Source organism: Aquarana catesbeiana, linkage group LG01, assembly GCF_042186555.1.
Source record: "Aquarana catesbeiana isolate 2022-GZ linkage group LG01, ASM4218655v1, whole genome shotgun sequence".
Lineage (NCBI taxonomy): Eukaryota > Metazoa > Chordata > Amphibia > Anura > Ranidae > Aquarana > Aquarana catesbeiana.
In genome coordinates this window covers 882,919,965-882,933,531 of record NC_133324.1, presented here as the reverse complement: position 1 = coordinate 882,933,531, position 13,567 = coordinate 882,919,965, and the positions used below count along the sequence as shown (strand labels likewise).

Sequence of the window (13,567 nt, the reverse complement as noted above, 5' to 3'; positions counted from 1 at the left end):
CAATGTATATGTAGAGTGCTGTGTAAATTGACGGCGCTATGTAAGTACCTGTAATAAATAAAATAAATACATGTAAAAGAGGTAGAGATGTTGCAATAAACAACAGCATGAAATACCATGCACACACACTAATCAGACAGTCCTCTTGTATAATTATACTGCTACCTATGGTTTTACAGCTAACAAGTGGTGAGGATAGTTCTCTCCCATAACAAGGGATGACATATGGAAAATCTGTGTTTAAAAGGCAGATGATTGGCATTGAGACAATAAAACAGACTTCTGTGATCCCCCTAATAGAGCTCTGCAAGTGTGAGCGCTCACATTACAATTTATGTTTCATTTGTAGCAACCGTTTACTCCTGCTATGTTATGTCTTTGTTACTATGGAAAGTAGAATCCCCTGCCAACTTTTTTGTCCTTCTCACACAGTTGAAAGATGATGCAGTGTCTCTAGTGGATGCCATCGCACCTCCAGACTTCATTTTAAATGTACCGATTGCCAGAGCGGATGGAGAGGTATATTTATTACACAGCATTTGGTAGAATATGTGCTTCTTTTCTACAAAGGTGAACAAAAATAGTTGTGAATATGGGCTATATTCACAAGATTGGGATAGCCATCTTTTAAGGAGGGTGTCAGAATCTCGCCTGCATCAGGCTGCGCTCAGTATGGACCCAGAGAACCCCACCTACCACTTGTAAGGTCCACTAAACCCAGTGAGCAGCAATTCCACTGTGTACACATATGTTTGGCTGTTTTTGCTACACGCTGTGTATTTCAGTAGGATGATGTCCTAATAAGATCCAGAGCACAGCCAAAGTCACAAGCATAGCCCAAGCCCTAATTAATCCTAACTGTTGGTGGGAAGAGCTGTTTCAGACAACCCATACCAATAAATCAGATTCCAATGTACACTAGAATATCACAGCTGGGCAAAGAAAGCTTGAATCTGAATCTTAAGGGCCCATTCACACTAACATGGTACAGGTAACGCAGGTTTCATGCATGTTTCCTGCACCACAAGTGAACACACTGCCTTTGCAAGCTGTGCGCAGGTGCCAATTAATTTGTCAGGACTGAGATCTGAACCCGCGACCTCTGCTGTGTCCAGCAGTAGCTCTTCTTGGTGTGCCAACAGGGATGCTGGGCAGCTCCCTGCCTGATTCCTTAGACCAGTGGTCTCCAAACTGCGGCCCTTTGCTTGCTTTTATCTGGCCCTTGGGGAAATATTCCTCCCACTGACACCAATGATAGTGCACTACTACTTCCAATGGATTTGGAATGGTTCCAATGATGGAACATTATTCTTTCCCCTGATACCAACAATGGGGCATTATTCTTCCCACCAATGCTAATGATGGGGCATTGCTTACTCCTAATAAAACCAGGGCATTTCTACTTACACTGGCCACAGTCCGGCCCCCTCAAAGTCTGAAGGACAGTAAACTGGCCCTTTGTTTAGAAAGTTTGGAGACCCCTGCCTTAGACAACCTTGCCTTGTGTTTTTTTTTCTCTTGAACTTTGAACACTTTGCTCCTCCCAAGCCATGTTTTTACACTTCCTGTTTGCCAAATTATTTTGCTCTCTCCAGCCGATAGCTTGCTTCTTTGCATACCTGCAGTTGTCCTTATCTCCACTACTACTCGTTGCTGACCTTCTGGCTTGTTCCGCGACTATGCTTCTGTTCGATCCCAGCCTACAACCGCTTGTTACCAGCCTTTGGCTTATTTACTATCTACACTGACTATGTTTTAACCCTTCCCTTTAGTTTTTACCCTTTTCATCCTGCACTGAGAATTTTATTACAAGGACATGTTTGATGGACATTTATTATTATCTAATACCAAGTAACAGCGCCACCATCCCCTGTGTTTTTTCTGTATGTTTGAACCCTACCTTCTGTATCTGCTGCTGGACCCTGGCTTGCTCACCTCCTGGTGGGGGGATCCAGAGGACCGCAGCCTGGTATTAACACACAACAAAACCCATCTCCACCATCAGGAGCTCTGGTGAATACTGGTTAGTACTTAGACTCGGCACCTCGTGTGAACTCATGTCATCTGCCATTGCGACCTGGTTGTGTACTTTTTCAGCTGGTCAGTGGAAGCTTCTCTATTGCTATAGCTACTAGTCTCCGAGCCTGACTGTGACATACTTATTAATGGCACACCAAATGCATCTCGCAATTGCAGCGTGTTTCCAGACACCAAGTCACAAGGTACTGCAGTACCATGCAGTTTGGTGCAGTGCAATCTGATAAAGTAGTGCTTTTTCTGCATTCCAGTTGTTTTGCAGCCCCTTTTCAAATGGATGGGCTGTCAAAGCTGGACCGCACAGGAATGTAAACGTTTGAACGCACATGTTCCAGTGTGAACCAGCCCTTTTGGCTTTTATGCACTTTGTGTTTGTATTATTTACAATTAGACCAACTATTTTCAGCATGTTTGTAAACAGTCAGACTTTGTGGGGGTTAATTCCTGAGTGATAACGAGCAAAATGATTATTTTCCAGAACAATACACTGTTGACAAATACAAAATATACCTATTTTTAGCTATTTAGATGACATTAACCATGATACCTAATTATATGAGCATCTTGGATGATCTTTTTTAAAATAAACTTATACTTCATCTGGACTGTGCATATTGAGCAATCCCTCCATAAACTGCTGGACAGCCAGTAAAAGGTATCACTTGAGCTGTGGCTTTTTCTTGTATGACATCTGTTTACAGTCTAACTCTGGTGATGTTTTGCAGCTGTACAAGAACCTCTGGTCCGCAGTTCTGCAGGGAGAGAAAGTGCTGGAGCGGCCATCTTGGTGGACAGATTTTTGCGCTGATAAACCTGTAATTGGCAGACTGAGATCTCAGCTGTGAGCTGATGTGTGTGTGTGTATGCCAAGGAATGTTGCATCCAATAAGGGTACAATGTGTCAAAATGATAATATCTAAAATAGTCCGTCATGCACAAACTATGGGCTTTAATAAACAGGGCAAGAAATCAAGAGCAAGATGGATTTCACACCAACCAATCAGAATACACCTAACTGAAAACAGATCAGTGCAAGATGGATTCTGATTGGTTGTTCTGCATTCTGCTCCTAAAGCTTTGTTTATTGAATATGCCTTCTGTGCACTGTAAAGTTTTAACCCCTTGATTCTGTCTCGACTATTGTAACTCCCTCCACATTAACCTGCCTCTACACAGCCTATTCCCCATAATGAACGCTGCTGCCAGACTCATCCACTTTACCAGCTGCTCAGTTTCCACCACCCCTCTCTGCCAATCCCTCAACTGGCTCCTTTTTGCCTAGCAAATAGAAAACCACATACAAACCCATCCAGAACTCTGGTCTCAAAATATCACCAAACCAACCTCTTTTCTCCTCCTAAGAATTCCTGCTCTCTAGCTCCCTCTTCATCTCATCCCATGCTTCCCTCCCGGACTTCTCCCGAACCTCTCCCATTTTCTTGAACTCCCTACAACAATTTATATACCTATCTCCTACATACTTTAGGCAGTCCCTGAAAACAAAACCCTTTAGGGCAGCCTATCCCACACCTACCTAATAATTGAAGTTGACTTTCTCCATCAACTTATCCCCTCACAGTATACCTTTTGTATCACTTACCCCTCCCGTTAGGAGGGCCCTGCTCATGAGAGCTTACAATCTAACGCTCTGGTCTTATATTGGATTGTAACTATACTGTCGCCATTTATATTTTGAAGTGCTGTGAAAACTGTTGGAGCTATAACAATACTCTATAATACAAGAGGAGTGACATTTTATCTCTATTTAGCAGCACCATTTGGATATCCTACTGCTCAATGGGCAGTAAGTATTAGATTGATTCTGTCCATATTAATCAGAGGATGTCCATTTGTATAAAATGCACTGGAGATAGGACTATTAGAATGTGACTAGGAGCTACAGACAATGCAGAATGATTTCAATTATTTCTCTGCTAATTCTGTCCTCCTGGCTTTGTGTGCCTCACCCCTCCCATGTGCCATCATGTAGCAGTTGGTAGGTGAATGTGCCATATGACTCACCAACTGCCACTGTCATTAAAAGTAAAAGACTAAAAACAACTACTATTTAATTCATACAATATGTTACAAATCAGCCTGAGATTTTTTTTTCTTATTTCTGTAGATTTCCTTTAAATGTTTTAAGTTCTGGAAATGTCAGAACATAATTTATATCTTTATTTTAAATGGACATATATTTCCATTCCCCCGCTGCAGTTGTCAAGTCTAAGTTTTTAGAAGTGCTGATCACTACATGTAAATCCTTTGTAGCGCGCTCTTCCTTTATCTTCACACAGAGCTCCAAGGTATGAAAATCCTTCGTCTCTGAAGTATAATATTTTTTTCATGATGCAGCAGACATTGGTATGGCCTAAAAGCAAAGAGAATGTGACAAGCCTGGGGTGGAGGAATAAGTCATTTCAGGAATGGTCTCCATATATTTGGCCCATAAATATAAAGGGGACAGAATAATAGAAGGAGAAGGATTTTTCATCTTATCTTTATTAAAATAACCTTCCTGCCCATCCTGACTTTTCTTCTCACTATATTTAAAAAAAATACAATTACTGTCTATGATTTCCCCATGCATGCAATACAGATTCTTCCCTTATTTTAACATTTATCTATGGGTTTCTACCTTAAAAATGAGGTCACATGCCATTCTTGTTCTTTTCCTCTTGTTCAACAGTGGTTGACGTTTAACAGACATCATGCTTATCTAAACTAATACACAGAGCTTTCCCTAAGGCTCCAATCACTTGTATGCAGGTGTGATGTTGGGTTTCTCTACGCTCAAAAAGTGCACAAAAAAGTGTATGACCCTTTTTTTTAAAAGTGTGCTGCACCAAAATGGATGATACCTTGGTACCATGTGTTTTGGGACACAAAACGCTTTAGCAGGGTGCCCTGCAAAACGGAATGCGTGTTCCTGAAATGTAAAAATATGAACCCTGCCTAAATGTAAATAGTGCAAGACAGTAAGCTGGACTCTTTGTGCTACATGTGTTTGCAGTCCAGATTACATTGCACAGCATAAGACATAGTCTGAGCCCTCCATCCGTAGTTCTTACTGATCTTGTAGAGGTGAATAATGCAGCATACATTATCGTTCAATACAGCAAGGGACATTGCAAGTCAGTTGTACTCACTGAGAAACCACAACACAATTACACATAAAGAGCAACACAACAATTTACATTACAAGTTCTAGTTAGTATTCAGTGCGCATGGGGGGGGGCTGACTTTGTTGTAACGCTTTCACATACAGATGAAACTGGCCTTGTGGAAGTTGTGTGTACCACATAGAACACACCAGTTGTGGGTGACACTTTTTATTACAGGAGTTATCCTAGTGTCTAGAATAGTCAGTGGGGGGGCTGAGCATCCACAGACAGGAAGTGTACCTGCTGTAATGATCTTCAATGAAAATTCAGAGGTATACCGTGTGGAGGGGTCGGGAAGGAAATAAAAGAGCAGCACAGCACCAAAGGCAGAAGCAGAGGAAACAGAAGCATGTGAGAGTGGAATTCTGCCTACTGCAATGTTCCTCAATGAAAAATTGGAGGCATAGTATAGGATGGGTGAGGGAATAAATGAAATAGCAGCAGGGACGTGTGGTGAGGTCGGTGGCTGGTGAGCCACTGGCTAGTGTCCGAGCCAGATACACACAGGTTACATATTCACAAGTTACGTATTCGGTTCTCATTATGTAGGCGATTGCAGTTCTACTAATTATACTCAATAAACGAAAATATTTACAAACGCTGTCCTTTTAAGATGTTTTTCAGTCACCCTTTTTGTTGATGCTGGAAACCATGTATTTTTTTTTATTTCTGAAACCGCTTTTTTTAACCAAAAAAAAGCGTTTGAAAAATTGCTGCGCAGATACCGTGTGACATAAAAAGTTGCAATGACCACCATTTTATTCCCTAGGGTGTCTGCCAAATATATATATATATATATATATATATATATATATATATATATATATATATATATAAAATAATGATTGGGGGTATGATTGGGGGTTTTGAGTAATTTTCTAGCAAAAAAATGATGATTTTTACATGTAGGAGAGAAGTGTCAGAATTGGCATATACCATAAGTAAATAATATACAAATAATTATTATATATTGTTTTTAAGATAATTTGCTATATTTTCAAAAACTGTACTCAAGCAGGGGGCTTAACGGACAAATTACCGACGTTTGAATTTATAACTTCAAACCAGTAATTTCACAGTAAATAGATACATATTAAATTATAATGTTATAACATATAGCATAATAATATGTTATTTAGCTTGATTTAAAAAGTACATTTTCAGCTGCAGCAGATTGTCCCTCTTAACTGTGTGAGAAAAACATGGGATTATAGGCAAACCTCATACCCATAAACCCATGTTTTTTCCATGTAGTTAATAGGGCTGGGCTGGAAGGGAGAATTTTGTCTTTTAGACACATGCCCCCTTCTATGACACTGCAGTGAGAGGAGTGCCTCCACTGCAGCATTTTTATTGGACAGCTTGGACCAGTGGTGCTTTAACCACTTTAAGACCGGGCCTATTTTTCAAACTTGTTGTTTACAAGTTAAAATCATTTTTTTTTGCTAGAAAATTACTCACCCTTCAAAATTGCACCCGCTCGTGGAATGGCGACAAACTTTTATCCTTAAAAATCTCCATATGCGACGTTTAAAAAAAATTACAGGTTGCATGTTTTGAGTTACAGAGGAGGTCTATGGCTAGAATTATTGCTCTCACTCTAACGATCACGGTGATACCTCACATGTGTGGTTTGACCACCGTTTTCATATGCGGGCGCTACTCACGCATGCATTCGCTTCTGCACGCGATACTTTTTATTTTATTTTTTTTACACTGTTCTTTTAAAAAAAAAATAAAAAAATGGTGTCACTTTTATTCCTATTACAAGGAATGTAAACATCCCTTGTAATATAAAAAAGCATGACAGGACCTCTTAGATAAGAGATCTGGGGTCAAAAAGACCTCACATCTCATATTTACACTAAAATGCAATGTCAGTCACCACTCTCTGTTCTGCCAGCTCAGCCTCTCAGGGGCTCACTGAGAGGTTGAGCTAGGTACCAGTCCAGACTCCTGGTAGGTTCCTGATCATATGGTACAATCTTTCCCCAGCCTAGACTGCCTCTGTGACATCAGATGAAAGGGGGCTTTAGCCCACTGTTGGCTGAAAACTGGTCACAGGAGTGCAGCTCTCCTGTGATCCACAAAAGTACAACCAAACAAGCATTGACTGTACTTCTCCTTTAAAGATATTTTATTGGGAATTACCTTGGAAAAAGAAACATTACATTTAGTCTGTTTATCCATATCCGCTCAGTATCAATGCCAGCTTTTAATTACTTTACTGGCAGGTACTTTTGTTTCATGCTTGACTTATTATCTGATGAATCACAGTCACAAAATGTGCTGAACTTCAGATTGTTTCAGTACTAGAATTTGTACAAATGAATGTAACTGCATGTGTCTAACGCCTCATAATATAATCTATCTAGTACAACTACACTGCAGCAAGGAGCTGTGTACATGAAATGTCACAGTGTGAACATCACAGGGGTAACACCTTGACTGCCAGGAACTTTTTTTTAAGAAATCTCATGCTCACATAATTTTAGTTATATTTCCCATGTTACATGCATACAAGCTAAGTACATACAGTATGTAAGTGATCATAGTATCCCTTCTGTAAGTTTAAAGCAGACATCCAACCAAAAATAACAAGATAAAATAAATCGGCCATTAAAGAAATAATAACAAAACCAGATTTTTCTGTAATATTCATCTTCAATCCATTGATTTCCCCCACAGTAGTTTTCTCTGTGGCTAGATGTCCTCAGTCTAATCGTTGACATCATTCAAATCACTTCTTCTGAGCCCAGGTTGTCCTGGACTGTGAAAAGAGAAGCAGCACAGTGATGGATCATCTCTCTATCACTCTGCTTTCTCCTCCCATCAGCATGCTTCCCTTTCCTTTTTCGGAGGCTACTGACAGATGGTGAGGAGCTTCCTCCCCACCTGTTTTAACCCCGTTTTTGCTGGCAACCATGCCAGAGTCTGAGTGATCACGTGATTAGGAGATAGTGTTTGGTTTGTGGGCATTACTGTGGGATCCCTGCTGTCTACTGGCAGTATAAATACAAAGCTCAAATACACAGTGGCGAATGCAAACTTCAGAAAATCACTGATTTAAAGTGTTATTAAGCCCAGGACCCTGCATTCACTATATCAGGTACACAGAACATGGAAATGTAATTATTTTGGTAAATATAAACTGCTAAATACCTTTTCTCATCAGCAGTATATATCAGTCTTGTGAATTCTATGAGTGCCTAGTTAAATCTTGTAGGAGGAGTTTTCATACTGCACTGGCTGACCTATCAGGATGCAGGACCCCTGACTTTCTGTCTGGACAGTGCTGATTGGCCCTGAGCTGATCACATGCGCTCTCCCAAAAAAAAAAAACTCTCTAGCAATACACACCCAACTGAGCATGTGCAGCCTGACTCCAGTAGCTCTGTCTTATTCGGACATGTTTTAGGGGCAATGCAAGAAGGGGGAGGATCAGAGAAGACAGGATCAAACAGCCTTTTTACACATTGTACAGGATTAACCCCTTAGGTTCCACAGTGAGTATAACAAGCATGCTTTACTGCATATAAAGACTGATTTTACTGTTGTGGGTTTAGTAACACTTTAAGCTGACCTCAAATTTTCGCTCATTCCTGCTGAAATTTGAGCTGTGGGCTCTGATGAAGAGGGTTTACCTTCAAAATCCTTAGGCCATTTTTGGATCCCAGACTTCGTCTTCTTGGCGTTGGACTATTTGGGGTCCCACTATCCACCGTGCCACGAGATGGTGGCTTGATATGCTGTACATCTTCACTGTTTGTGAGGATGTTTTTGACCTTTATTTAATAAAGTCCCCCTGGGATAATGCATTAAGCTGGTGCGCCCTCTGTTGTTTGTTTTCTTGGCCCTTTTGGCATCACCTGGCTAGACAGAACTCGATTGAAAATCAAATGATTTGGGTAGGAAATTGTCAACCGAACATCGACTGTATCCAATCAGACGCAGTCACTGTTCAGGTATTCAGGCAGCTGCAGGTGCTGCTGCTGTCTGAGTACAATAGACGGCCAGTGGAGGAATCAGTCAATTTTCTTTCAAAAGGCAGTATATGGTTAACCTTACTTATATGTGCCAAAGACAAACAAGCTGATTTATATTTTTCGAGGGCAAATGAATAGGATAATTGGAAGTTTTTGTCTCAGCATCTCTGTGTTCTTGAACAAATATTGATAATATTATTTATCAAATGGTTTGATGTAGGAATACAAATATCTTTTTAAAAAGCACAGGGTATGACTTAGTGCAGAGATAAGATTGCCATGAATCAGTCCTATCATAATCTTAGAACAGACGGTACATTGTTCTCCTGAAACACTTATTCTAGTAAGATGGTCTCAGGGATAAACTGCTTGTTTCACTTTGTTATAATAACAAGCAATACAAGTTGCTGTGACCTATTCTGTTTAAAGGGAACGTCTACTATTGCAAACTTCAAGTATATGTGAATCCAAGGACATACTGTACATGTGCCATATTGCAGCTTTCCAGTCCTTAAATGAGATGGCATTCGTTTCAGGCTATGTACGTTTTCTGATCCTGCCAGAAATGCAGTGTCCTTGTCACTTAAGCTGGCCACAGACGAGCGAAATTTGACTGGTTCAGCAGGAACCAGCTGAATTTTGTTCCATCTATGGGCAGGCTGGTTTTACTGAAGTCAGTCTTTCGATCGACTTCAGTACAACAAGCCTGCTGGCTTTTTTTTATTTTGGTACGATCACTGCTGGCAGCTATAGCCACCAGCAGTTAATTGTATCCCAATGATAGTGAAACCTCTCGCTATCAGATTACAATAGCGCAGCGAGAGGGATTCCCCCAACAACACTGACTGTGCTGATGAGAGAATCAAACAATTTTCTTTCCTTTAGCCGGTGGTTGAAGGCAAGAAAATTGCATAATTCATGGCCAGCTTTACTGTCCACTAAGCTGAAAACCCAAAAAATGTTATCAACCTTCCCAGTTGTGTTCTGTGGAACTACAGAACATCTCCCCATCCTATATAATGGAGATGAGAAGTGGAGAAGGTGTCTGCAGGAGAACAGCCTAGGAAGAAAATGCTGCTCCCCCATAGTAACATTTTTACCCTAGGAGAGAAAGTATGTTACTGGTATGATCACCAGGTAAAAATAAAAAAACAAATATTGTATATACTCGAGTATAAGCCAACCCAAATATAAGCGGAAGCACCTAATTTTACCACAAAAAACTGGGAAAATGTATTGACTCGAATATAAGCCTAGGGTTGGAAATGCAGCAGCTACTGGTAAACAATGTCCATCTGCAGCCTCACTGTGCCCATTTGCAGCCTCACTGTGCCCATTTGCAGCCTCACTTTGCCCCTCTGCAGCCTCACTCTGCCCACCTGTATCATCAGTGCCCATCTGCAGCCTCACTGTGCCCATCTGCAGCCTCACTGTGCCCATCTGCAGCCTCACTGTGCCCATTTGCAGCCTCACTATGCCCACCTGTACCTTTGATTACAAACAGCAGGTGTCTCCCGCTGTGTCACAAAACTGCAGTCTTAGTTCGGCGGCCGTCCACTGTAACAAAGCCCCGCCTCCTGGTCCGTGATAGAGGGAACACTGATTCAGTTTTTCAGCATTGTATCAGTGTTCCATCTATCACAGACAAGGAGGAGGCGGGGCTTTGTTACAGTGGCCGGCCGCCGAACAGTTAAGACTGCATGACACAGCGGGAGACCCTCACTCGTCTATAAGCCGAGGGGGCTTTTTCAGCATAAAAATGAGCTGTAAAAGTCGGCTTATACTCGAGTATGTACGGTAGTTTAAAAAAGTAAACAAATGCAGCCATAACACCTTCTAGACATCTAAATACACTTTCAGTATGTTTAGCATGAGGGCTTATATAACAAAGACAAGTGCAATTCCTATGGTTATAAACTATTGGTCATAAATTCCATATGGCGGATTTGTGAATCTAATTATTTGATCAGAATTATTGCTCCTTGGTACGGTAAAACATTGTGCACTGTAAAATGACAGATAGATTGCTCACTGTGCTTATGAGATACAGCCTGCTGGAAGTACTGACTACTGATTGGCTATGAATGGTTCCATGCAGCTCACTGCCAACATTCAAGCCATTACATATTATGCTAATAAGTAACAATTGACTGCTGTTTAAATTTTTACACTGGGTGGGGTATGAATGGGAAATGATTCAGTGTTGTACGATACATCTACTTCATATTTGGCCAACTAGGCAAATTACTAATGGAACTGAAATATTCCCTTTCAAAATGAACTCCAGACAACATTTCTTTTTTTTTTGTTTTGGTCAGAGTGTGGAAGGGTCAGATTCTCAGCTTGGTACTTGATGCTTTCTCTATTCCCATTGCTAAGATTTGGTATAAAAACTTTCAAACAGAAACACAAAAATCATTAAAAAGTTAGGAAGGTTTAGAACCTCACAGGGGTTTTGATTTGTTTCTGTTAGAGATTAGAGGGACATTTATGTGTATTTTCTTTGTGTTTACCTGGATAAGTGGAGTGGAGAGACAAACAAAAAAATACAACAGAGGTTCCAACCTTTCCCCGCTTTATCCTAAATTTAAATATAGAGAAATAGCACCAGCATATTCTGGAGCACATGTAAACGAATTACATTAGTCCCACCCCAGAGGATCTCTCAGTCCAATGACTCAATCACACAGGCACACGAAGAAACCAGTTAAGCTACTGACATTTTTGATTTGTGGGAGGAAACCAAACAACTGTACATGGGCAAGAAATTCACGTAGACAAGACAAACTTCATGCATGTAGTGGGATTTGAATTTACAGTTCTATTCAGTAAACCAGATGTACACAACTTTTTATATGTTGAAATCTTTGATATCAGTTTATCAATTTATTGCACTTTCAGATTACTATTTTCCATTTCTCAGTGGAACATTATTGAATGTATGGTAATTGAATTATTGAATGCATATAGTGTAAAGCAATGTGGGGGCCCCAAAAATGTGTTTTAGGACTACGTCATGTGACCTCATTCTTCAGGCTGCATTCCTATACCTAACTCCATCCTGAAAACCACAGTGAACAGTTAAGAGTTGTCAGTCTACTTATTGTGCATAATGTATGTTTAGAAAACAAATGTGATTTCTAATTCTGTCCATAATTATAGTCCATTCCATAATAAATCTTTATAATTTACAATAAAATGGTTTGTGTGTGTGTTTGCTTTTATTACTCTTTTGTTTAGAGATCTTTACTGCATTTGTAAGCAAACTATTACATAATAGACTTGGACCAGGTCCTACCTAGGCATTTAAAAGCGAATGTATGCATTACGTCATGTGCAATGTAATATACTTTAACCGGTTTTCATAGGATACATTGCATCGTGCTGTGTTTCTGCTGTTTCCAAGGATCCCTCTGGTCAAAAGTTCACTTGGACCACAGAAAATGTCAGTTAAAATCTGGTTGGTTGTTTCAGAAATTCTATCCTTGCATTTTCCATATATGAGGACAACTCAACTGTGTGTAAATGTCCCTAAAACTGAGCCAGACTGCTGGAAGTACCAAAGCCCTGTTTTATGTTCCAAGAGGACATTAAAATATAACCAATAAAACAGTGAAATGTGCTTTTTTTGTTGTGGAATACACCAAGTCTTCTATTGTTACCTAATTTGTTAATAAAATATATTTCTAATAAATGTGAATTGTGTTTGCATTAAAGTACATCTAAACCTAACATAAAACTGTAGTAGATTTCATCTTACCTTTCCTTAGATGAAGTTCCTGCATTTGTTTTATTTTTATTTTTTTCCCTTGGTTTTCACCTGGTAATCCTGCAAATAACACACATCCTGTGCTAGAGTGACAACTCTCATCCATTCCACTGTATCCTTGGAGGGAGCCATGGTTCTTTCGAAGGCTGGATTTCGAAGGTATTCTGAAAAGTTCAGGGCCCGACATAAAAAGGAGTGACCACACAGACATGAAACTTTATCACTGCACCAAGCCACTCTTCCAGATGTTCAGCTGTAAAAATGGTGCATGCACGCTATACGGTTTTTCATGAGCTCCATGCAGACAGTTGGCACTTCCTGTAGTTTAGTTGAAAATGGAGAAAGTGGAAGAAGGCGGCTCTAAGTGTATCATCAGTGGGCAAAGTGATGGCATCAGTCTTCTGCACTGATGCTGCAAACCTTCGGAATCCCAGAAGACTGTTGCCATCACTTTGACCACTGATGGAACACTCTGAGCTGCCTTCTTCCACTTTCTCCATTTTCAACTTGACTACAGAGGGTGCCAACTGTTTGCAAAGACCGGATAAAAACCGTATAGCACGCATGCGCCATTTTCAGCCCCAGTTTCATGTCTGTGTGGTCACTTCTTT

General features: G+C 40.3%; 1 protein-coding gene across 2 annotated transcripts in view; it reads left to right on the top strand.

Moving 5' to 3' along the window:
* Positions 1-12,386, top strand: part of ACOX3 (acyl-CoA oxidase 3, pristanoyl) — a 195,462-nt gene extending 183,076 nt beyond the window's left edge. For both annotated transcript variants that reach the window (XM_073610777.1, XM_073610785.1), the window contains exons 17-18: positions 433-519; positions 2,763-12,386. In XM_073610777.1, coding sequence (XP_073466878.1) covers positions 433-519; positions 2,763-2,882 — 207 coding nt within the window. In that variant the 3' untranslated portion in view covers positions 2,883-12,386. The remainder of the gene's footprint in view (positions 1-432; positions 520-2,762) is intronic.
* Positions 12,387-13,567: the final 1,181 nt, after the last annotated feature.